At 43.5% G+C, this 26,645-nt stretch overlaps 1 protein-coding gene across 1 annotated transcript in view; it reads left to right on the top strand.

Annotated features, from left to right (window-relative positions):
- SLC6A3 (solute carrier family 6 member 3) overlaps positions 1 to 26,645 on the top strand; it is a 201,397-nt gene that overhangs the window by 6,827 nt on the left and 167,925 nt on the right. Inside the window, exons 2-3 of the mRNA XM_040433971.1 lie at positions 506 to 637; positions 3,276 to 3,513. Coding sequence (XP_040289905.1) covers positions 506 to 637; positions 3,276 to 3,513 — 370 coding nt within the window. The remainder of the gene's footprint in view (positions 1 to 505; positions 638 to 3,275; positions 3,514 to 26,645) is intronic.

Here is a 26,645-nt window from a genome sequence, read left to right as displayed (position 1 = left end):
ACTCTTTGAACTGGTTAATGCTCAGAGGAAGCATTTACAAGCAAGGGAACATAAAGGAATCTATCACCATGATCTTGGAATTGTATCTGTATTAATCCGTGAGTAGTACTTCAGATAAGGAGTCCAGATTGCTGTGTTTTATTTTTCTGGTTCCTTCTGTTCCCCTGCTGTCAGCACTCAAAGCTGTGCTGATATACATTGTCAGGACTGCTGTTCACATGCACATGAGTCCTCTCCATTATGCTTGCATGGCACAGTCTGGACTTACATTGGGAGAATGAAGGACAGTAGGAAAATAAAAATAGCAATCTAGACTCCTTACCTGTAGTTCTACTCATATGGTACTGCAGATATAGCCCAAGATCATAGTGACAGATTGCCTTTAAAGCTTTGATATGACCTACAAGAAGAACTGCAGAAATCTCCAAGAGTGAAGTGTTTTAGGAGGTTTAACTAAAGCTTTGAGTTGCACTTTAAATACTACTTGATGTTTTTATCTTCACAGGTGCATTTCTCGTGCCATACTTGTTTTTTATGATAATTGCTGGAATGCCTCTCTTCTACATGGAATTGGCTATAGGGCAATTCAATAGAGAAGGAGCTGTTGGAATTTGGAAGATATGCCCAATATTCAAAGGTAAACATGTATTATGTTTTGGGATATTAAGCCCCATAAACATCAATAGTATCTGATCAATAATATATGTTGTCACATAGTGGGGACTGTGTAGATTATTATACTGGCATTTCTATGTTGCATGCATTAATACAACAGGAAGGAAATACAAACAGCTCTGATTCATTAGGTAAAACTATATATACTGTATTTTTCTCCCCATAAGACGCACTTTCCCCCCTTAAAAGTGGGGGGAAATGGCAGTGCGTCTTATGGGGCGAATGCTGCCATTTTTACATCGCTAACACTGATACATCGCTGGCTGCGATGCTGCACAGTGCGGCAATGTATCAGGGGAGGGAGGAGGGGCTGGAGGCCGTCACTGTATTAGACCGGGCCCCGCCACTCACAGCAGTATTCATATGTAAACTGTAATCTTTAACCTCTTCTTAACTTTAGTTAAAGTAGCTATATCCTGTGTACTACTACTTACTATCAAGCTCCCGATGCAGGCAGAGCTGCCGGCAGCTGTAACGTCACTCACTCACGTCCTGCGCATGCTCCTCACACTTTATAAATGAAGCAGGCAGAGCAGCCGCATGACGTGAGTGAGTGACGTTACGCTGCCGGCCGCTCTGCCTGCTACGGTACGGGAGCTTGATAGTAAGTAGTAGTACACAGGATAGTGCTACTTTAGCTAAAGTTAAGAAGAGGTTAAGGATTACAGTTTACATATTAATTATGCTGTGAGAGGGGGGCCCGTGTTTATAATGGGGGTACACTGATATGGGGGGGATCTGTGGATGACACATATATACATAAGATGCTATATATGTGCCATCCACAGATCGCTCTCCCTATAACAGTGCCATCCACAGATCCCCCTCGCATAACAGTGCAATCCACAGATTTCCCTCCCCATAACAGTGCCATCCACAGATCGCCCTCCTCATAACAGTGCCACCCACAGATCCCCCTCCCCATAACAGTGCCATCCACAGATCCCCCATAAAAGTGCCATCCATAGATCCCCATCCCCATAACAGTGCCATCCACAGATCCCCCATAACAGGGCCATCCACAGATCCCCCTCCCCATAACAGTGCCATCCACAGATCCCCATAACAGTGCCATCCACAGATCCCCTCCATAACAGTGTCATCCACAGATCCCCCATAATAGTGTCATCCACAGATCCCTCATAACAGTGTGTCATCCACAGATCCTCCATAACAGTGTCATCCACAGATCCCCCATAAGTGTCATCCACAGATCCCCCATAATAGCGTTATCCAAAGACCACAATTAGTTCAAAATCCACCAAAAGCACTCCTTTTGGTTCAAAACATTTTTTTTCTTATTTTCCTCCTCAAAAATCCAGGTGCGTCTTACGGGCAGGTGCGTCTTATAGGGTGAAAAATACGGTAAAATGCACTTTGAGAATATGCACTCCTGGAAGTTTAAGTCCTCTTCCTGTACTATGCTATTGATGCAACTATCAATATGTGTAATTTCTCATTCTGACAATTTGTAAGCCAAAAATTTACTTAGTTGACAACATCCTTCAAAGTGAAATTTGGAACAATATTAACAATACTAATATCTCTCATCATTCAGTAAGTTCTTATTGATAGAAATATATCATAGCTGATTTACTTGGGGGATCCGACAATAATAGAAATAATAAATGGGATGCTAGAATCCTTCAAACTGGACCATTGCTTTGAAGAGCGTGTCCTCTGTGAAGAGGAGAATTCCAGAAATGGCATGAAAAGAAAGAAACAAGGGAAACCACCTTGAGTTTACTAGATGATTACAACCAGTTCTTTATCTATCCTTCTTACATTGTTCTACTCATGGATTTTACAGATCTTTGATGTTGAGTAAAGTGTCCTTAGGACCAAGCTTCTAATGTTCTAGTGCTATGGCTCCCTTCCCTGCAGGTTCTGGACCCTGCAAGACTGGAACTGATGATGTGCCGCTTCCATTCACATAACCATTGCAGCTAGTCACTGGCCTCAGCACATAGGCATGAATAAGGCCAGTAATTTGCTGCAGTCATGGGATCCACACTTTATCACTTTAAGTCTAGTGAGGACGAGAAATTGTGGGGATGGTGGGACTTTCAAAAGATGAGTACCTCTTTTACATTTTTTTTTAATAAACCATAGCCTTTATTTAAATGGTCACTGTCAGTTCAACAGAAATTGCATAAATCAGTAGTAGATGAATATAAGAAAACTTGTAATATATCTTATCAGAGAAAAACGCTTCTTTCTCCCACTACCCTCTGCTAAACTAACTTCTCTGATAAGTCCATCTTGAGAGATGAGACAGACTGCCAGCTCACTGGTGGATCAAATAACATGCTGCTAATAGAAGCTAATGGAGAGGAGTGAGCTGCAGTTAGAGAGGAGACATAAAAAGTTTATTTAAAAAGGCAGAAACACATGCTACTCCTAGACCTCTAAGGAGGGAGTGAGGGAGAATGAGCTGCTAGAGGGAGAAAATGGCTTTTTCTGTTAAGCTATATGACAACCTCTCTTATATGCACTGGTACTATTCATTTAGGATAGGATAGATACTGTTTTAAGTCATAGTTGTGTATTGTTATATATATGTAACTAGTAAACAACATGTATTTTGTTTTTCTGGTTAGGTGTTGGCTTTACAGTCATTCTTATATCATTATACGTGGGCTTTTTCTACAATGTTATCATTGCGTGGGCCATCCATTATCTGTTCTCCTCATTTACATCAGAACTGCCTTGGATTCACTGCAACAATTCATGGAATAGCCCTAACTGCTCAGAGACAAGATATAACAATTTCAGTGACTCTGGATATTCCTATATAAATTATAGTTATAAAGTGACACCTGCTGCAGAATACTTTGAGTAAGTACTTCTGCCCCTTTAAAATGTCAGAAAAAACTGCTACTACTTAGCAATGTTTTATCAATTATTCTCTGCTAAAATGCTTCATAATTCCTATCCTGATATGGTGTACTATGAATGTAGATTTGCTATTATTATATAACACTCACTTAGCAGATATTCATTAGTAGATGTGTGTTCCTGCTCATATTATCTGCAAGCAGATAAAAAATCCTTGAAGGGATTTCTAGATTTTATATATTGATGGTCTATCCTCTTGATATGCCATCAATATCCCATTAATTAACTGTTCCAATGTAGATACAGCACCACAACTACACAGCTCCAAACATTGGGTAGTGAATGGAGCTAGTTACTGCAGCTCTGCTCACACTGAAGTGAATGAAAGCAACACTGCAGTAATTAGCTCAATCCACTAAGGCTTAGTGACTAAGCAATGGACAGAGCTGTGTAGTTCTGACACCTACTTCAGGTGCTACTTTAGAACATCTTATCGGCGGCAGGTTGTGAAGTTGTCAGACCCCTGCCGATCAGATATCGATGGTGTATACTGAGGATAGGCCATCAATATAAAAATCTGGAACAATCCCTTCAATCTCTATGCAAGTTCGTGTGTCCCCATGATTATAAACTACTAATTATCTGCTGTCACATTCCACCTCATCTGCCTCCTATTTCTTGCTACCCCACCAAATGGAAGGAAGAAATAGAGGGCAGATAGAACAGAGTAGTATCAGGCTACATAGAATTTATTTGCAGTCCGTTACCCTGGAGACACCTATGCCTGCATAAATTTTTTATTACATTTGCAAAATTAGTTTCTATTTTAGTTTTGTATACAGTAGATCAGAGTAAAAAGAATTGTGAAGGTGGACTTATCTTTTAAAAATAATTCTAGTATTTATAGTCTCTCTTAGCTTAAAGGGACACTGACAGGCCCAAAAAGCATATTTAGGTATATATATGACAGTACAGGTCTTATAAAGTGTATTAGAATCATCTAAGTATCCCCCCTGTCCACCTTATAAATACAGTAAAATTAAGTTTTATAACCTGCTTGAATCATCTTCAATCTGCCCAAGGGGCGGTGTTTCATCTCAACTTGCGCCCAGCCAGCCTCGCCCCAACTGCCGTTTGAAGCGCCGCCCAGCTCATCAATATTCAATTCGCTGGGCGGCTACTAGTGACCCCGACGCAAGATCCGGCGCATGCCCAATACAATCCTATGGGCATCGGCCTCCAGCTCATCTTCAGCGTATGCGCCCGGCACCCTCACTGGCCGGGATCGCATCGCGCCTGCGCACAGCCTGCATCTCAGAGGCCGATGCAGCTTCTGCTTTATGCGCATAAAGCAGAAGCTGCATCGGCGTCTGAGATGCAGAATGCGCTTGTGCTGAAGATGAGCCGGAGGCCGATGCCCATAGGATTGTATTGGGCATGCGCCGAATCTTGCGTCGGGGTCACTAGTAGCCGCCCAGCGAAGTGAATATTGATGAGCTGGGCGGCGCTTCAAACGGCAGTTGGGGCGAGGCTGGCTGGGCGCAAGTTGAGATGAAACACCGCCCCTTGGGCAGATTGAAGACGATTCAAGCAGGTTATAAAACTTCATTTTACTGTATTTATAAGGTGGACAGGGGGGATACTTAGATGATTCTAACACACTTTATAAGACCTGTACTGTCATATATATACCTAAATATGCTTTTTGGGCCTGTCAGTGTCCTTTTAATGTTATTCATCCGTCTCCATGATTATAAACTACAAACTAACTGCAGTCACATTCCACCTTATATGCCTCATATTTTATGCAACCCTACCAAATGTAAGGAAGAAGTAGAGGGCAGATGAAAAGATGTAAGATCAGACTACATATAATTTGTTTGTAGTCTGTTACCCTGCAGAAACCTATATCTGCATAACCAAATATTTTATTTTTTATTCGCTTAATTGCTTCTTTTTTAATTTTTATACATCAGAGTAAAAATTTGTGAAGGTGGACTTATCTTTTAAACATAATTTTTATAGTTTTTATAAATATATTTATATATAGTGTTTATAGTGTCTTAGCTTTATTTTGAGTTAAAAGCTTTTTTTGTTTTAAAATTTCAAATACTTATTTATATTTTAAAATTTAGACGTTAGTGATTTTTGGCTAAAAATCATATTTTCAATTGGCCTTTATTAAAAATATTGAGCCATTCTGTCACAAAGGGTTAACTGTTTTTCTAGCTGTGTGACTGGTACTTTTACTTTCACTTTTTACCAGTCATCTAAAAACCTTATCTCTAAACTACTAAGAGGTCATAAACACTTATTTAAGCCACATTCTTATCAGTAAGATAAGAACTGAGCTATAATAAATGTTTAGGAGGTCATAGAGCAGAGATAAGGAGTCTTCTGCTCCTGATCTGACAGAAAAGACAGAAAATCCAAAGGCTGCTACTAGAGCATGTCAGCTCTGCACAGAAAATGGACTTCATATTTTTAATAAAGACCAATTTAAAAATAATTTTAGCTCAAAATGAGTACAATACAATACTTAAAAAAATTGCCCCCAAAAGATTACATAGCCTTTAAATGCATAGTTACATAAATATCTGTAATAAAACCATTCTATTTACATGACCGTTTAAACCATGCTAATCTCTCAATTTATTTTGCTGATATATCTTATGAAACAATGGAAAATTGAATAAACCATAAATCTGTGGTTATTACTCTTCAATTATTAATGGAATTATTCTAAAGGATGGGAATTTGTTGCCATAAGGTGCAGTCGGCTGGTTTTGTGCTATCTGTTGCTGAGGCAAATTTATGATGGTCAAATCATCTCCTGTAAAGCTCATATGAAGAAGAACCTATATAGTGATACATTTGCCTCAGCAACTGATACACTAGATTATAAAGTTAAGTCTTAGGTTTAAACTTTTTGGAGAGTGGTGAAAATACTACTAACACTGAAAATATACTTTAAGCTCTGGGTCAGCAAAAAAAGCAAGTATTATATGAGAAATATACTGATAAAAAGCATTGTGTTAACCCAGCTCATTTGTAAGCAAACTGTGGTGGTTGTTAAGGGCTCCATTACCATTATTGCCAGGGAAACAAGGCCACTGTTAGGCTTCCATTGTGGCTGATCATCTACATATGGCACTAGCCAGTTTCAAAACTAGTAGACTGAGGTCTCCAGCTATAATGTTGGTTGAGAAGATGGAAGTATTTACAGACCTACACGGTTTAAGTGACAGAGGCATATTTAATTACCTGTACAACTTTTTAGGAATTGAGTACATTAATCCAAACTATGGTAGTTACCTTAGACAGCTGGTCTTTTATGCCCAGTAAGATGTGCTTTTGTTGTGCAAATCCTCAACCACAGCAGATGTTGCAGCTGTCATGAGGTTTTGATGTGTAACTGCTACTTGTTTACATTATGTCTGATTTAGAGAGGTGGAGAAGTTCTTTTGAGGTATTAATGTTTTCCTTCTTTTTGCTGAAAGCTGTTTGGCTTTGATAGCTGCTAAATATGTTAGCTTTGTGACTGTATCTACAAAAAGATGTGTGACTACAAGTGAGCAAACAAATGTGGAACTGCGATGTTGAGTGAAAAAGTACATTGGAAGGATGAGAGATACAAAAGTAAAATGTCTTCTAATGACTTCCAGGGTTATCTAACATAATTGTTATTTCTATAAGAATGATGCTTATGGTTCTCAAATCAAAACTTTTAGAGATTCTTCAAGATTATTCTGGATGAAAGAAACATGGCTCTTCACTTCCAGAAACTGTGATGAATATGTCCATGGGTTGTGTCTGGTATTGAAGTAAATGGGTCTGAGATGCAATACCACACACAACCTGTGGACCAGTGTGGTGATGTTTTGGCAGAAAGCAGCCATGTTTTTCTAATTTGAACAATCTTTTGTCTAGGATTAGAAAACTTGTCTCCCCCCCCCACCCAAGAAACAGCACCAGTGTTGTCCATGGGTTGTGTCTGATATTGCAGCCTACCAATATTCACTTGAAAAAATAAGACCCTTTTTTCTTATCTATCTATATATCTATCTATCTATCTATCTATCTATCTATCTATCTATCTATGTCTGATTAAGGCAAATAGATGCAACAGAGGTAGGTCCTTCACTTGGGAACCCATTCTCTACTAGCTAGAGGGGAAAGATGCATCTCTTGGTTTCACTCCTTAGACGGTGTAAAAAATTTGGTAACGACAACCTCAGATAAAGAACACACAACAGATTTCACTGTTTCATTATATATTTAACAAAAATTAAGACAAAATGGAAAAACCATGTTTAAAAAAACTATACCCCATTAATCAATAGCTGGTTGAACCACCATTAGCAGCAACAACTTGAAGTAATTGTTTTCTGTATGACTTTATTAGTCTCGACATTGTTTTGGAGAAATTTTGGCCCACTCTTTTATAACATTGCTTTAGTTCATTAAAGTTTGTAGGCATTTGTTTATGCACGGCTCACTTAACGTCCCACCACAGTATTTCAATTAGGTTGAGGTTTGGACTTCGACTGGGCTATTGTAACAACTTATTTTCAGACATTCTTTTGTAGATTTGCTGGTGTTCTTGGGATCATTGATGCATGACTCAATTTTTGCTAAGTTTTAGCGCTCGGATTTGTAGCCTCACATTTGACTCCAGAATACTTTGGTCCACTCAAGGTGTCTCCAGGTACTGTGCTGCAAAAAAAGTCCAAATGATCAACTCTCCACCACCATGTTTGACAATTGGTATGAGGTGATTGTGGTGATGCTGTGTTTGGTTTTCGCCAAGTGTGGCTTTGTGCTTTATGGCCAAACATCTCTACTTTGGTCTTGTCTGTTTAAAGAACATTATTCCAGAAGTCTTGTGGTTTGTACATATGCAGCTTTGCAAACATAAGCCATGCTGCCATGGTCATTTTAGAAAGCAGAGGCTTTCTCCTGGCAACCCTTTCAAAATAGCCATACTTGTTCAGTCTTTTTTTAATTGTACTAACGTAAACTTTTAACACTTAAAACTTTTCAACTTAACATGCAAACTGAGGTCTATGGCGTCTAAGAAGTAGCTCTTGGACTTTTTGCAGTTTCTCTGAGCATTGCATGGTCTGACCTTGGGGTGAAGTTGCTGGGATGTCCACTCCTGGAAAGACTGTCAACTGTCTTGAATGTTTTCCACTTGTGATTAATATTTCTCACCGTAAAATTATGAACTTGTTTGGAATTAGCCTTATACCCTTCCAACACTTATGGGCAGCTTCTCTAAGATCATTGCTAATGTCTTTCCACATAACCGAATGCTCCAGACCAGCAAACTGCCAAAACCTCTACTTATAAGTATTGGTGATAATCAATTAATCAACATTTGATTAATGGCTCCTGGCTATTTTTAATTCCTACAGAAGTAGAATTAACTTCCTGAAAGAAAATCACTAAAAACACTTTTATTAATAAATTGTGTTAAAACTAGTGGAAATCCACCAAATGAACCAACAGGCTGGGAACCAGACCATACAGGATCATGTCAAGAACATACATACATAAGACATGAACCCTTTTTGTTTATGTCCGTACCACTAAAGATTGTATATAAGATCAGTGTTCAAATGGCTGCATTACTATGTTATATAAAAAAGATACCAGCCATCAAAGTAATAAATCAATATCTGAATGGCTGGACTTCCAACAATTATATCAGAGATTTCAGCCCACTGTCTTTAAATACTGTATGTCCAGAGACCCTTTAAGGCAATGTGCCAATAGTGTGCTTGTGGGATCTGGTATCTGTTGGCTGTATTATGAATCCATAGGCCTCAATGTACCAATATTATCCCTACACCCTATTTATTGTCTATGCGCATCCAGCCTTTAATTGTTGCCTGCTGTATATGGAGCATAGGGGTCTCCCAATCAATAAATCAATGCCCCACAGGCTGTCTAAATGCTTGGCATTATAAGGCAATAAATGCCAGTTAAAGTCCTAAGCTCGACGCGTTTCTAATACTGGAATCAGCCCGGTTTTTCATCAGGAGCATAAAGACAACCGCACATGAGTAATGGTATAGCTGCACGCTTCTGATGGGGTGCGTGCAGCTGACAGGCCTACAGGCACTAAAGCGGCCGTAGTGTGGCCGCCGATAGAGATGGCCTTTGGGTTCGCCCCAGCGGTCGTTTCGCGGTGAACTTTGCTCGTTCGCGGTTCACCGAACATGCGAACATATGGCAAGGTCTTTTGCATTGTGCCGAACTTTGACCCATGACACATCTATCAGGTGGGACAGGACAGCCAATTGAGACGTTTCAGCACATGGACACACCCCCTACTCTATAAATAAACCAGATCTGGCAGCCATTTTACATTCGTTTTTTTGCAAGTGTAGGGAGCGGTTGCTGTGTGGAGCAGGGACAGACTGTTAGGGACACCAAACGCTAGCTAATAGGGCCACAAATGTCCTTTTAAGGACTGGTATAGGTGTGCTATCGATAGGTGTGACATACTGAGGGGTGTGATATACTTAGAATATACTTTCTGTACTTATACAATTAGACAGCACTCTGTTTGATTGATGTGATGATTAGAAGGGTTCTCATTTAGACTGAAACGTTATCATAACTGTACATTGTGCATCTTTATGTCTGGCTGAATAAAATTCACTAATCACCACATCAATCAAACGGAGTGCTATCTAATTGTATAAACACTACAAGTGTGGTTCCTGAGGTGTAACGAGGAACATATCTGTGAGGTGCACCCCCAAAACAAGCCAGGCTACTGTTGAGTGCTGTGAAATTACACTACTATAATATACTTTCTAACATAGAAAGTATATCATAGTACATTTGTATTGTGCAGCAGTTGTGTGCGATTCTGCCGCAATACTGCAGCTAGATACATGGGCAAAAAACTGATTGAGGGGTGTGATATACCTATAATATACCTTCTAACATAGAAAGTATATTATAGTGCATTTGTATTGTGCAGCAGTTGTGTGCGGTTCTGCTGAGATACTGCAGCTAAATAGAGGCAAAAACGCTATTGGAATAACTAATTTCAACTGTTGTGATATACCTGTTGCCCCCCCCAAAAAAACTGATTGAGGGGTGTGATATACCTATAATATACCTTCTAACATAGAGGGGTGTGATACACCGGTTTCCACAAAATATTAATTGAGGCCTGCGATACATCGGCTTCCACCAAATATTGATTAAGGGGTTTAATATACCAGCTTCCAGCAAATACTCAATAATGGGTTCTATATACCTGTTTCCACCAAATACTTATAGAGGGGATTGATATACCAGCTTACACCAAATATTGATTGAGGCCTCCGATACACCTGCTTCCACCAAATATTGATTAAGGGGTTTGATATACCAGCTTCCAGAAAATACTCAGTAAGGGGTTCTATATACCTGTTGTATCTTGAGCGAGCCATCCACCATGCACGGTCACATCTTGAGCACCCAGGACGCTGGCACATGGCTCCGCAGTGTGGGCTTTTTTTAACGTATCAGCTGCTCACAATAGTGTTGCCATCTGCAGCCTGGTCTGTCAACGCATACGTCGCTGTAAGCCCAACACACACCTAGGGACGACCGCCTTAAGAAAGGCACCTGGCCTCCCATCACCGAGCCCAGTTTGAGCAACACCATCAGAACCCACAAAGCCACATCCCGGCGCTCCACGTCCTGCCTCTTCTTCTTATCCTCTCTCCTCCCATTGTCCTCCACTCCACCTTCCACCATGCCGTCGTTGTGTTCATCTGGCAAAAGGCAGGCTTCCTTGGCCCAAATGTTCGAACTTAAAAAGTTGATGACGCTGGATAACCCTCTTGCCCAACGGCTGACAGCTGGCTTGTCAGAACTGCTAGCCCACCAACTACTGCCATATAAACTGGTGGACTCGGAGGCCTTTAGAAAATTTGTGGCCATTGGCATACCGCAATGGAAGGTCCACGGAAGGAAATATTTCTCACAGAAGGGCATCCCAGTGCTATATGGCCATGTTCAACGTCAAGTGAATGTATCTCTGGCACACAGTGTCGGTGCCAAGATACATCTGACCACAGACACGTAGTCTAGCAAACACGGGCAGGGAAGGTACATAACTTTTACTGCCCACTGGGTAAACCTTCTGACGGCTGTCAAGCATGCAACCCGTGGCACCCGTGTGGATTTGGTGTTACCGCAACGGATTGCATGCAGGTCTGCCTCTTTTTCTCCTCCTCCTACTCCATCCTCCGTCTCCTCCTCGGCTGACTCCTCCTTTTCCACTGCTACTGCCTCTTCCGCTGCACCCCCCAATCTCTCCAGAACCTATTTAACGTGCCAGGTGAGACGTTTGCATGATGTGCTGCGGCTGTTGTGCCTGGAAGCCAAGAGCCACACCGGTCCTGCACTGCTTTCAGCTCTGCTGTCACAGCCCGATCAGTGGCTAACCCCGCTCAATTTGACAGTTAGTAAAGTGGTGTGCGACAAAGGTGCCAATCTGCTGAGCGCGCTGAAACAGTGAAACAGTGAAAAATGACACACGTGCCGTGCATGGCGTCTTGCGGCAGGCCAGGAAAATCTTTTGCCATTTTAGAAGATCTTACATGGCCATGGCTCGCCTTGCTGACGTTCAGTGGTGACACCACCTGCCCGACAGACGTCTGATTTGTGACAGCCCGACACGCTGGAAATCCACCTTGTATATGCTTGATAGGATGCTCCAGCAGCAACAGGCCGTTAACAAATATCTGTACGAACTCTGCAGCAGGACAGGTTCTGGGGAGTTTGGTTTCTTTTCACTGCGCCAGTGGCTGCTCATGCGCGATGCATGCAGACTTCTGCGGCCTTTTGATGAGATCACCAAACTGGTCAGTCGCAGCCAGGGCGCCATTAGTGACATCATACCTTACGTCTTCTTTCTGGAGTGTGCATTATGTTGTGTCATTGAGCAGGAGCTGGAAGATGAGGAAGTCGCAATGCTGAATGAATTACCAGGGGGGCGACTCCATCTGAGACAAGTCAGCAGGAGTCTGAAGATAAGTTAGAGGAGGATGGTGCCTGGGGGGAGCAGGAAGAGCAAGAAGAGGAGGCTTTAAACTTTTCGGGGATCCCTGGTGTTGTCGGTGGATGGGGGGAGGAGACCAACGATGACATTCTCCTGGGTGATGAGCAGGAGCCAGTGCGCTCCACCGCTTCCAATTTAGTACAAATGGGGGCCTTCATGCTCCAGTGTTTGAAGAGGGACCCCTGTATAAAAAGCATAAAGGGCAAGGACCAGTACTGGGTGGCAACGTACTTAGACCTCAGTTAAAAACACAAAATGGCGGACATGTTACCAGCATCACAGAGGGCTGTCAGAATGCAGCATTTCTAGGCCTTGCTGCGAGAGATGCTGAATTCTGCTGTTGCAGGTGCTGGCAGAGAATTTTCTGCCCGCAGAGAAACAGTTGCAAGTACCAATCCTACAGCGCATGCAAGAAGAGGGCGGTTTGAAGATGTGTTGGTCACTTTGGATATGAGATCATTCTTGCAGCCAACCCATCGACATCCGCCCTCCGGATCCAGCCTCAGGGAACGCCTAGACCTACATTGGATTAACAGCCGATGTGGACGCTCTGAGAAGCGAGGAACCCCTGGACTACTGAGTGTACAGGCTTGACCGGTGGCCAGAGCTGTCACAATTTTCCATGGAATTCTTGGCTTGCCCCACTTTGAGTGTCTTGTCCGAAAGGATGTTTAGCGCAGCAGGGGGGATCCTGACCGATAAGCGTACTCGCCTAGCTCATTACAGTGTGGACTACCTAACATTTCTAAAAATGAATAAGGCATGGATCTCGGAGGAATTTAAAACTTGTGACGACCACGTTTAATTAAATTTACTCATGCCATCCCACACATATCCGCCACTAGCCAGAACAAAGAATGGTCCCTGTGTTATGTAAATACAGCGGCATAAAAGGCCTTTTCTGTCCGGTGAATGCCTAATGTTTGGGGCCTGTACTCCCCTGGCCTGCAGTAAAATTTTTATATTTTCAGCCACATAATCACTTGATCTTTAATGTACGGTGAATGCATAATTTTTTGGGCCTCTAATCTAACTGACCAACAGTAAAATTGTTATACGGTGACCACCTAATGTGCCTCCAGCCACATAATCACTTTTCTGTACGGTGAATGCCTAATGTTTGGGGCCTGTAATCCACTGGACTGCAGCGAAATTGATATCTATTGAGCATCTAATATACCTCCAGCCACATAATCACTTGATCTTTTCTGTACGATGAACGCATAATTTTTGGGGCCTGTAATCTAACTGGCCAACAGTAAAATTGTTATACGTGACTGCCTAATGTACCTGCAGCCACATAATCACTTGTTCTTTCTGTACGGTAAATTCCTAATGTTTGGGCCCTGTACTCCACTGGCCTGCAGTAAAATTGTTATCCAATGACCATCTAATATACCTCCAGCCACATAATCACTTGTTCTTTTCTGTACGGTGAATGCCTAATGTTTGGGGCCTGTACTCCACTGGCCTGCAGTAAATTTGATATCCATTGAACGTTTAATATGCCTCCAGCCACATAATCACTTGTTCTTTTCTGTACGGTGAACGCCTAATGTTTGGAGCCTGTGCTCCACTGGTCTGCAGTAAAATTGTTATCTAATGACATCCAAGAAAGGCAAGCGGGTGGTGCACAAATCACACACTCCCGACTCGGGGAGGTAGTAATGATAAAAAACAACACAGGACTCTTAAGATGCCCTGTTGGAATAATAATAAAAAATTACAGGGAATGTCACTGCAGTATTTCGGATGAGGAAACGTTATACAGGAGAGGCCCTGCTGCCGCTTTGTTGAATCTAGATAACTTCTGCCTGATCCATTTTGATATCTTCCCTATCAACTTTCGATGTTCTTTTATGCGCCTAACATGGTGACCACCAGTAACGGGGAATCATTGTTCGATTTCGGAGAGGGAACCTGATAAACGGCTACGGCTACTACTTCAAAGCAAGGCAGCATGAGTTTTGGGCCGACAGGTGAGCTGACCCTGTAAAAGATTTTAGGTGCAGGCCTGCTGGTGAGCTGACCCTGTAAAACATTATTTGCGAGTGACAAGTCCAGCAATTATACCCTAATAAAATAATAGATGACTAAGTTTAATGAGAAAAAAATATATAAATATAAACCTCTGTATAGTCAGTCGAGTGGACAACAGCCTGATAGGACATACCGGGTAAGTGATGGGGAAGATATCCCTACCACTGCTACCCTGCTCTGGTCTGGTCTCCTGATGGTGGGGACTCCCTGTCCCCGTGCCTAACCTGAAACTCCTGTCTAACCCTGATAAGGTGACAGGTGAGGAGATAATGATGTCCAAGTGGCCCCTCCACGGATGACTAGCACAAAAAAAATGTATAGAAAAAGTAGAGAAAAAAGAGGTGTCCACTGTATCAGACCCTCGTGACAATTTGCCAGGAGGTACAGGGTGCACCTAGTGGTTAAAATACGCAGACAAACATACGCACAAAGAGACACTAATATGATGGTTTAATGATACACAAAAAGATACAAATCCAACCCCGACGCGTTTCACCCACAAGGTGGGATCATCAGGGGGTAATACGAGGTAGGTAAAGGAGCCCAAAATAGATAACACAGGCCCTGTCCAATAATAATGTGTCATTTATATATGCGTTTTGAAAATTACGTAGAAAACACCAGACCCAAGACTGATATAAGTGAATAAATAAATCGATAGATCGAAGCCAAATGGTGAGGTACATACGGTCACTGGAAAGTGAGGTAGGATGAACTCGTGCAAAATTCAAATCTCTACAGGAAAAACACATGGATAAGGATATAAACAGATAAAGAAAATAGCCTTGTCAATGCATATGTGGCACTCGAATAAGTAATTCAATGAATACCTGAAGTATCAGAGGGCGCCGGTGTCACAAACTGATGAATTGTGAAAATGTGCAGTAAAGGGCATTAAAAATAATACCCATGATAGGTGTAACTGAAAAAAACAAAATGATCACAATACTGTACACCCCTCAAATCCAAGGAATAAAAGTAGAGATAGATTTCAATACCTGATATTCAATCCCAGTGTGAAAATGTTATCAAATGGTGAAGCTCCTATGATACAGAGCTACCGGCCGTAAAGTACCTAAAAATATATATAGTGAGGCTGAAATGATGAGCCTGTGAACAGGTTGTCATAAGACGAACAATAGAGTCAGTACTCACATGGTGCCGATATCCAAATGAGAAGAGGGTCTGGAGCCATAGTAATGGAAGCCCCCGCCCTTTTATATATGCCACAACCCGCCACCATATGGAAGGGGGCAGTAGCAAGCCCCAGGTGAAAGGACTCCGTAAAGATCTGCTGCTGCATGACCGCCGTGATGCGTGCGTTCCACAGTGGAACGCACGCCAAAGTGAGTCATGCTAGGCCGCCGTGATGTGTGCGTTCCACAGTGGAACGCACACCAGAGTGAATCATGATAGGCTGCTGCCGGGCGGATATCCGGTGTGTGAAGCGCAGCCCACCGGAAACTACCTGGCCAGCGTCAGGCATGCGTGTCAACGTGGAACGCATGTCGGAAACAACGCTTCCAGGTAAAAACCAGACATGATGACTGGCATGTGGAGCGCATCACCCACATATTAAAATGGTATCATCAGCTATATTAACCCTATGCATCACAGGGCAAAGCTAATTAGATTAAAGTGCTGCGAGATGGATTGAATAAAATGAAGTTGAATCTCAACCCACTGTGGGGTAGAGCGCCTTATGAAAAATAAATAAATAGCAACGGCGATCAGCATGTTGAGGGATGGGGCCGAAAAACGGTGGGACTGGCGAAGTGGGGGCGGGGGAAGGGGAAGTAACAGTGCACAGAGTGGAATATATAGAGTAATTTAGAAAAACTCATATGTATAACTGGTCACCTCACTGATGACAGGGTGCCATTTTTGGTGTGCATAAATCTAGGCCACACCATAATAAATATCACATTCGGGTGCTTCCCGTACCCAGGCTAAGTGACAGGGAATACCTAATATTTTTACAAATGGCTACAATTGCGAACGGGACATGACAGAGATGATCCCCGTACGAGGCCAGAACTACAGCAAAGCAGGATAAATTTAGTGATATGGGGATATGTGAAATATGGTAGTGATGAATGATTAATTAAATTGTCGAGGGGGGGGAAAGAATTCATAGAAAGCATGAAAATGTAAGACGCTCGTTGAGACCCCGTGGAGATTGTGAGCGGAACCTACAGTCATGTGAAAAAATTAGGACACCCTTTGAAAGCATGTGGTTTTTTGTAACATTTTTAATAAATGGTTATTTCATCTCCGTTTCAACAATACAGAGAGATTAAAGTAATCCAACTAAACAAAGAAAACTGAAGAAAAGTCTTTTCAAGATCTTCTGTAAATGTCATTCTACAAAAATGCCTATTCTAACTGAGGAAAAAGATAGGACACCCTCACATGTATTCCCTCTTAAATTGGCTCAGATCTCACACAGGTATATCACACCAGGTGCACATAATTAGTAGATCGTTACTCTGCATGTTGAATGAGGCTTGCCCTATTTAAACCTCAGACATTTAGTTTGGTGTGCTCCTGACTGTTGAAGTGAGAGTGAGCACCATGGTGAGAGCAAAAGAGCTGTCAGAGGACTTCAGAAAAAAGATTGTAGCAGCCTATGAGTCTGGGAAGGGATTTAAAAAGATCTCAAAAGATTTTGAAATCAGCCATTCCACTGTCCGGAAGATAGTCTACAAGTGGAGGGCTTTCAAAACAACTGCCAACATGCCCAGGACTGGTCGCCCCAGCAAGTTCACCCCAAGAGCAGACCGCAAGATGCTAAAAGAGGTATCCAAAAACCCTAAAGTGTCATCTCGAGAACTACAGCAGGCTCTGGCTACTGTTGATGTAGAAGTACATGCCTCTACAATCAGAAAGAGACTGTACAAGTTTAACTTGCATGGGAGGTGTGCAAGGAGGAAACCTTTGCTTTCCAAGAGAAACATCGAGGCCAGACTGACATTTGCCAGCGATAAAGTTGACAAAGACCAGGACTTCTGGAATAATGTTCTTTGGACAGATGAGTCCAAAATTGAATTATTTGGACACAACAGCAGAGGACATGTTTGGCGTAAACCAAACACAGCATTCCAAGAAAAGAACCTCATACCAACTGTGAAGCATGGAGGTGGAAGTGTCATGGTTTGGGGCTGCTTTGCTGCAGCAGGACCTGGTCAGCTCACCATCATAGAATCCACGATGAATTCTACTGTGTATCAGAAGGTGCTTGAAGAACATGTGAGACCATCAGTTAGAAAATTAAAGCTGAAGCGGAACTGGACCATGCAACATGACAATGACCCAAAACATACTAGTAAATCAACCAAAGATTGGCTGAAAAAGAAGAAATGGAGAGTCCTGGAATGGCCAAGTCAAAGTCCAGATTTGAATCCCATTGAGATGCTGTGGGGTGACTTGAAAAGGGCTGTACGTGCAAGAAACCCCTCAAACATCTCACAGCTGAAAAAGTTCTGCATTGAGGAGTGGGGTAAAATTTCCTCAGACCGATGTCGAAGACTGGTAGATGGCTACAAGAACCGTCTCACTGCAGTTATTTCAGCCAAAGGAGGTAACACTCGCTATTAGGGGCAAGGGTGTCCTATCTTTTTCCTCAGTTAGAATAGGCATTTTTGTAGAATGACATTTACAGAAGATCTTGAAAAGACTTTTCTTCAGTTTTCTTTGTTTAGTCGGATTACTTTAATCTCTCTGTATTGTTGAAACGGAGATGAAATAACCATTTATTAAAAATGTTACAAAAAACCACATGCTTTCAAAGGGTGTCCTAATTTTTTCACAAGACTGTATGTATCCATTCGCTCTCCTTCTGTAAAATTCGCCTATCCAGGTCTCCTCCTCGTGGAGAGGGGGACACTAATTCAAGGACGGTGAAGCGGAGAACTGAAGGATCGCCCTCATGACAATCATTAACGTGGATGGCCACGGGTGTTGGCTCCTTCTTAATTATATCGTTGATTGGACAAGGGCACTGGCAGAGATACACCAAGCCCTTAGACACGCAGTTAATAAAATCACGAACCTCATAGGAATGACCTGTGACTGAGCAATTGATTGTCTTAGCAGTCGAGATGTATTGACAGGCCTTGCATCTCCCGCATTTAAAGACTCCAATGGGTTTCCGGTCAAGCCAGCAGCCACCTTTTGTGGGTGGTGAAAAGTGGCTGCGGACGAGGCGATCCTTAAGGCTCCTGCCTCGTCTATAGGAGACCGAGGGATATTTGCTCACAATGTCCGATAGGTCAGAGTCCATATGTAGTATGGGCCAATACTTACTAAGGACTTCCCTGATTGCACGATTAGCAGTGTCATAATTTGCAATGATACGTGCTGGTTGGGGACCATCAGTGGTTCTACATCTTGGAACCAAGAGTTCGGTTCGAGGTTTAGTTACCGCACATTGAAATGCCTCCCGAAGTACTCTCATTATTTGCGAGTGCCCTCGGGTGAGCTGACCCTGTAAAACATTATATGCGAGGGACTGCAGGTGAGCTGACCCTGCAAAACATTTGAGTTGCAGGCCTGCAGGTGAGCTGACCCAGTAAAAGGTTTGATTTGCGGGCCTGCAGGTGAGCTGACCCTGTAAAAGATTTTAGGTGCGGGCCTGCTGGTGAGCTGACCCTGTAAAACATTATATGCGAGTGCTGCGGGTGAGCTGACCCTGTAAAACATTATATGCGAGGTTCTGCAGGTGAGCTGACCCTGTAAAAAATTTGATTTGCGGGCCTGCAGGTGAGCTGACCCAGTAAAAGATTTGAGTTGCGGGCCTGCATGTGAGCTGACCCAGTAAAAGATTTGAGTTGAGGCCTGCAGGTGAATTGACCCTTTAAAAGATTTGAGTTGCGGGCCTGCAGATGAGCTGACCCAGTAAAAGATTTTAGGTGCGGGCCTGCTGGTGAGCTGAGGTGGAACCGACAAACCCAACTTGATTTTGATGGCTGCATTAATCTGCAGGTGACCGTCATACAGCTCTACAGATTTGTTTCCATCTGCATCTTTCTTAACAATCTGTGGCCTCAGTCTTTTATCCAGACTCTGTCATTGTGCCACTATGTGGCCTCCTCATGCTGCCATCTCCACACCATGTCACCTTGCCACTCATTTTTATCACCATGCTGCTGCTGATGCTGCTTAAAAGGCCTTAAACTGATCATCAGGCCCACAATTTAATTAAGGTTTTGGAATCGTTAAACCCAACTTGCTTTTGTGGGCTGCATCAGTGGCGTAGCTAGAAATGACTGGGCCCCACAGCAAATTTTTGAACGAGGCTCCATCCCACAGTAATTTTTTAGCGACCCCTTCCTTTCATGCCACCCCCATTCCTGTGGCTAGTAAAAATCGCTCTCTCAGAACAGGGCCGGCAGCTGTTCCATCCGTTTTATACACTGTCTATACTTTCACTGTATATAATTTCATTGTGTAATACTGTTGAGGGGGTCCTGACCAAATCCTTTTGTCCTCCTCCTCCTGGATGGGCCCCTTCTGGGTCAGGGCCCCAAAGCGGCAGCTTCCCCTGCTTCCCCTATAGCTACACCCCTGGTCTGCATTAATCTGAAGGTGACCATCATACAGCTCCACAGATTTGTTTCCATCTGCATCTTTCTAAATAATCTGTGGCCTTAGTCTTTTATCCAGACTCAGTCATTGTGCCACTATGCGGACTCCCTATGCTGCCATCTCCACAGTATGTCACCTTGCCACTCATTTTTATCACCATGCTGCTGCTGATGCTGCTTAAAAGGCCTTAAACTGATCACCACGCCCACATTCTAATTAAGGTTTTACGCACAAAACCAAAGTACAAAATAGATTTTATAGGAAAAATTTATTGAAAACATTCTTTCCTGTATACTTACTTGTATATAAAGTGCAAGTGCTGCCAAAAATTACAAGGAAGAGGCACTCCGATACAACCTGTATATCACATAAAGGAGGGCCTCATTCACATTGAGTTGCGGGCCTGCAGGTTACCTGACCCTATAAAAGATTTGAGTTGTGGGCCTTCAGGTGAGCGGACCCTATAAAAAATTATATGTGAGGGCCTGCTGGTGAGCGGACCCTCTAAAAAATGATATGTGAGGGCCTGCTGGTGAGCGGACCCTCTAAAAAATTATATGTAAGGGCCTGCTGGTGAGCAGACCCTCTAAAAAATTATATTCGAAGGCCATATATGTGAGGGCATTATATGTGACGAAGAAGCAATGTATGTTGATATGATGGAAGAGGAAGAGGAGGATGAGAAAAGGAAGATTCAACCATATACCCTTGTTTGTGGTGGAAGGGGTGCACGAGAATACAGTCTATTAACTTAATTAAAAACAGCACATGTAAAATGTCTTCTTCAGCATTCCTCTGGTGAAGTCGTGAAGTCATGGTCAATCTAGGCCTATTTTTATATGAGTCAACCTGTCAGCATTTTCAGTTGACAGGCGGATACGCCTATCTGTTATAATGCCACCAGCAGCACTAAATACCCGCTCATACAAAACGCTGGCGGCAGGGCAGGCCAGCACCTCCAAAGCCTGCCTTGCCGCCAGCGTTTTGTCTGAGCGTGTATTTAGTGCTGCTGGTGGCATTATAACAGATAAGCGTATCTGTAGAGTGCCAGTTCGTGCCTTGTGTCCAGCTTGGACACCCAGTATTTGTAAGACACTGAGGGATCATTGAGGATGCTGAGACGGTCTGCTATGTACTCCTTCACCATCTTCCAAAATTTTTCTCTCCTTGTGACACTAGGCCATGCATCAGGGTGAGGGTGCTGGCGGGGTGTCATGAAACTGTCCCAGGCTTTGGAGAGTGTTGCCCTGCCTCTGTTGGAATTGCTGTGTGTTCCCCTTGTCTCCCCTCCTTGGTTGGCCAAGGAACTACGGACTTTGCCGCCAGCATTGTCAGATGGAAATTTTTAGAGCAATTTTCCAACAAGGATCTTCTGGTGTTGCACCATTTTGCTTGTCCTCTCCACCAGTAGCGGGGGTCAAGAAGGGTGAACAACCAGTAATCTGTGTTGTCTAAAATGCATATAACGCGCGGGTCGTGGGAAAGCCAGCCTAACATGAAGTCAGCCATGTGTGCCAGAGTACCAACAGGCGAGTCTTCGCTGTCATCAGGAGGATCACTCTCAATCTCCTTATCCTCTTCCTCCTTTTCTGCCCACGTAGAACAGATGGAAATAAACTTCCATGGGTACTTCCCTCTGTAGCTGAGGCAACCGTCTCCTGCTCCTACTCCTCCTCTTCAGCCTCCAATTCACGCTGAGAAGACAAACTGAGAGTGGTCTGGCTATCATCAACCTGTGTAATGTCTTCCCCCATTTCCACCTCTTCCACATGCAAAGCGTCTGCCTTAATTGTGAGCAGCGAGCGTTTGAGAAGACACAGAAGTGGGATGGTGACGCTGATAATAGTGTTATCGCCGCTCACCATTTGTGTTGATTCCTCAAAGTTGCGTAAAACCTCACAGAGGTCAGACATCCATGCCCACTCCTCGCATGTGAATAGCGGAAGCTGACTGGAAAGGCGACGACCATGTTGCAGCTGGTATTCCTCAACTGCCCTCTGCTGCTCACAAAGCTTGGCCAACATGTGGAATGTGGAGTTCCAGCGCGTGCTCACATCGCACAACAGCCGGTGAGCTGGCAATTTCAAGCGCTGCTGCAGTGTTGACAGACCGGCTGAAGCTATCGGTGACTTTCGGAAATGTGCACACACGCGTCGCACCTTCACCAGTAGCTCAGGCAAATTGGGGTATGGTTTTAGAAACCACTGAACCACAAGGTTGAATACATGGGCAACGCATGGGATGTGTCTAAGGTTGCCCAGCTCCAAAGCCGCCACCAAGTTACGGCCATTATCAGACAAAACCATGTCTGGTTCTAGGTTGAGTGGCAAGAGCTCAGTCTGGTCTCTTATCCCCTGCCACAGCTCTGCAGCGGTGTGCTGTCACCTAGGCAGATTAGCTTCAGCACGGTCTGTTGCCGCTTCCCCACTGCAGTGCTACACTGCTTTCAGCTACCGGCTGATGACTGACTGGTGCTGCGCACGGAAAATTTGGAGGTGGAAGTGGAGGAAGAGGTTGAGGAGGAGAAGTGGGGGTTGGAGCCACTAACGTAGGTGGTGGAGGAAACCCTGATAGAATTGGGGCACGTAATCCTTGGCGTCGGTAGCACCTGTGCCATCCCAGGGTATGAATCGCTCCCGGCCTCTACAACATTCACCCAGTGTGCCGTCAGGGAAATGTAGCATCCCTGGCTGAAAGCACTTGTCCATGTGTCCGTGATTAAGTGGACCTTCCCAGTAACTGCGTTGGTCAGGGCACGTGTGATGTTAAGGGACACATGTTGATGTAAGGCTGGCACGCACACCTTGAAAAATAGTGGCGGTTGGGGACGGCGTAACGAGGGACGGCTGCCGACATCAGGCTGCGGAAGGCCTCAGTGTTCAAAAGCCTAAATGGCAACATTTCCAGGGCCAGTTATTTTAAAAGCTGCGCATTTAGTGCTATGGCCTGTGGGTGGGTGGCTGGGTATTTGCGCTTGGGTTCAAATGCCTGGGGTAATGACATTTGGATGCTGCTCTGGTACAGGAAAGTTGATGTGGTCTGTGATGGTGCTTGAAAAGGTCCAGGTGCAGGGCGGGAGGTATCCGGGCCTGCGTTTTGGACAGGGGATTCGCCAGCACGTAACACAGGGGAAGAGGAGGCAGTGGTGTGACCCGCAGACACAGATTGTGGACCCAGGCGTTCGGCCCACCTATTAGGGTGCTTTGATGACATGTGGCGGATCATGCTGGTGGTGAGGTTGCTAGTGTTCACGCCCCCAGCTCATTTTGGTGTAGCACAGGTTGCAAACTACTATTCTTTTGCCGTCCTCACTTTCCTCAAAAAAGCGCCATACTGCCGAACACCTACCCCTTGGCAAGGGAGATTTACGCAAGTGGGTGCTCCGTGGAACAGTTGCGGGCCTGTTCGGTGTGGCCCACCTTCTACCTTTTGCCACCACACTGCCTCTTCCAGTCTGTTGCAGTGCTGCAGATGCCTCCCCCTCTGTACTGCTCTCCTCGCTCGGCTTGTTGCCACCTTCCCAGGTTGGGTCAGTGACCTCATCCTCCTAATTTTTTGAACTAACCAAAACCTCAGTGATTGACAACTATGTGTCATCCTCTTTCTCAACCTCTTGAGACAGTAATTGCGGTTGAGTCATTGGCAACTGTGTCTCATCATCATCCACCTCATTAAACACTAATTGCCGTTCCCCAGCGTCATGTTCTTGTGACTCTGGATGCTCAAGAGGTTGGGAATCGGGGCACAAGATCTTAGGTCCCTCTCCAAGCGTGCTTGGCGAGAGGGCCAAATCAATTAATGGAGATGCAAAGAGTTCCTCGGAATATCCGAGTGTGGGATCACTTTTTTGGCCAGACTGTAAATGTTGGAAGGAAGGAGGATCAGGGTAAGGATTGTGTGGACCAGACTGCTGGCTACTGAGACTGGACTTTGTGGAAGACAGGATGGTGCTTAACCGACTGGAAGCACTATCTGCTGCAATCCAACTGACCACCTGCTCGCACTGGGCTGACTTCAAGAGTGGTCTCCTGCGCTGCCCTGCAAACTGGGTATCTTGGATGATTGTTTTTCTTGTGTTCTGGCAGCAGGCACAGTTTCAACGCGCCTAGGGCCACGACCTCTGTGCACACCATCAGCAATACGCCCACTTCCCCGTCCCTTAATGCTCGCCTTCTTCATATTAAATGTTACATGCACGCTTGACACACAAGATGGGGCATGGATGTCACAGTTCACAGTTTTTGGGAAAAGTATGGAAAAAGGAAAATAGATTTTATATTTTTACTATCTCTTGTCCTGACACACGCTATTGCAGTGCAGATGTGACAATTCACTGCAGACACCGTTTATAGGCAAAGTGTGGATAAATTATGGAAAAAATAAAATTATTTTCGCTAATATTTTTCCTAATATCTGGGCCTGACACACACACGCTATTTCAGCACAGATGTGACAATTCACTGCAGGAACAGTTTATAGGAAAATTATGGATAAATTATGGAAAAAATATAATTATTTTCGCTAATATTTTTCCCAATATCTGGCCCTGACATACACACGCTATTGCAGCACAGATGTGACAATTCACTACAGGGACCGTTTATACGAAAAATTTGGATAAATGATGGAAAAAAAATAATTGTTTTCGCTAAAAATTTTCCAAATATCTGGGAATGACACACAGACGCTATTGCAGCACAGATGTGACAATTCACTGCAGGGACCGTTTATAGGAAAAATGTGGATAAATTATGGAAAAAATATAATTGTTTTCGCTAATATTTTTCCCAATATCTGGGCCTGACACACAGACGCTATTGCATCACAGATGTGACAATTTTTTGTTTTCCAATGACTGTCTAATATACCTCCAGCCACATAATCATTTGATGTTTTCTGTCCAGTGAATGCCTAATGTTTGGGGCCTGTACTCCCCTGGCCTGCAGTAAAATTTATATCCATTGACAGTCTAATATACCTCCAGCCACATAATCGCTTGATGCTTTCTGTCCGGTGAATGCCTAATGTTTGGGTCCTGTACTCCAATAGCCTGCAGTAAAATTGATATCCATTAACTGCCTAATATACCTCCAGCCACATAATCACTTGATCTTTATTGTACGGTGAATGCATAATTTTTGGGGCCTGTAATCTAACTGGCCAACAGTAAAATTGTTATACGGTGACCGCCTAATGTACCTCCAGCCACATAATCACTTGTTCTTTTCTGTATGGTGAATGCCTAATGTTTGGGGCCCATACTCCCCTGGCCTGCAGTAAAATTGATATCCATTGTCCATCTAATATACCTCCAGCCACATAATCATTTGATGTTTTCTGTCCAGTGAATGCCTAATGTTTGGGGCCTGTACTCCCCTGGCCTGCAGTAAAATATATATACATTGACCGTCTAATATACCTCCAGCCACATAATCACTTGTTCTTTTCTGTACGGTGAATGCATAGTTTTTGGGGCCTGTACTCCACTGGCCTGCAGTAAAATTGTTATCCAATGACCGTCTAATATACCTCCAGCCACATAATCACTTGATGTTTTCTGTACGGTGAATGCCTAATGTTTGGGGCCTGTATTCCACTGGCCTGCAGTAAAATTGTTATCCAATGACCGTATAATGTACCTCCAGCCACATAATCATTGATGTTTTCTGTACGGTGAATGCCTAATGTTTGGGGCCTGTACTCCACTGGCCTGCAGTAAAATTGTTATCCAATGACTGTCTAGTATACCTCCAGCCACATAACCACTTGATGTTTTCTGTCCGGTGAGTGCCTAATGTTTGAGGCCTGTACTCCACTGGCCTGCATTTAAATTGATATCCATTGACCGTCTAATATATACCTCCAGCCACATAGTCACTTGATGTTTTCTGTCCGGTGAATGCCTAATGTTTGATACCAGTACTCCACTGGCCTGCATTAAAATTGATATCCAATGACCATCTAATATACCTCTAGCCACATAATTACTTGATATTTTCTGTACGGTGAATGCCTAATGTTTGGGGCCTGTACTCCAGTGGGCTACAGTAAAATTGTTGTTCAGTGACTGCACAATGTACCTCGAGCCACATAATCACAATTTCTTTTATGTCAGGTGAATGCCTAATTTTTAGGGCCCGTACTCCCGTGGCCTAAAATAAAAATGTTCTAGCCTCCAGCAGGGCATATTTTTGAGAATTTCCCTTTAAGACGCATAAAAATAGCCTATGATTACTTTTTTTTTGTGGGAATTTTTGTCATTGATCCCACTCTAATATGTCACTGTTTATGCTGTGGGACTATTTGTGCACTTCTAGTAAGTATTTGGTGGCTGCAAATATGACCTGAAGGATTTTCAGGTTCGCCTGCCATTAAAGTGAATGGGGCCCGCTGCAAACTTGCAGTTCGCGAACATTTGATCGCATCTGCGCAA

Source organism: Bufo bufo, chromosome 5, assembly GCF_905171765.1.
Source record: "Bufo bufo chromosome 5, aBufBuf1.1, whole genome shotgun sequence".
Taxonomy (NCBI): domain Eukaryota; kingdom Metazoa; phylum Chordata; class Amphibia; order Anura; family Bufonidae; genus Bufo; species Bufo bufo.
Note: the sequence above shows the minus strand (reverse complement) of the source record. Positions and strands in the feature narration are given on the sequence as shown.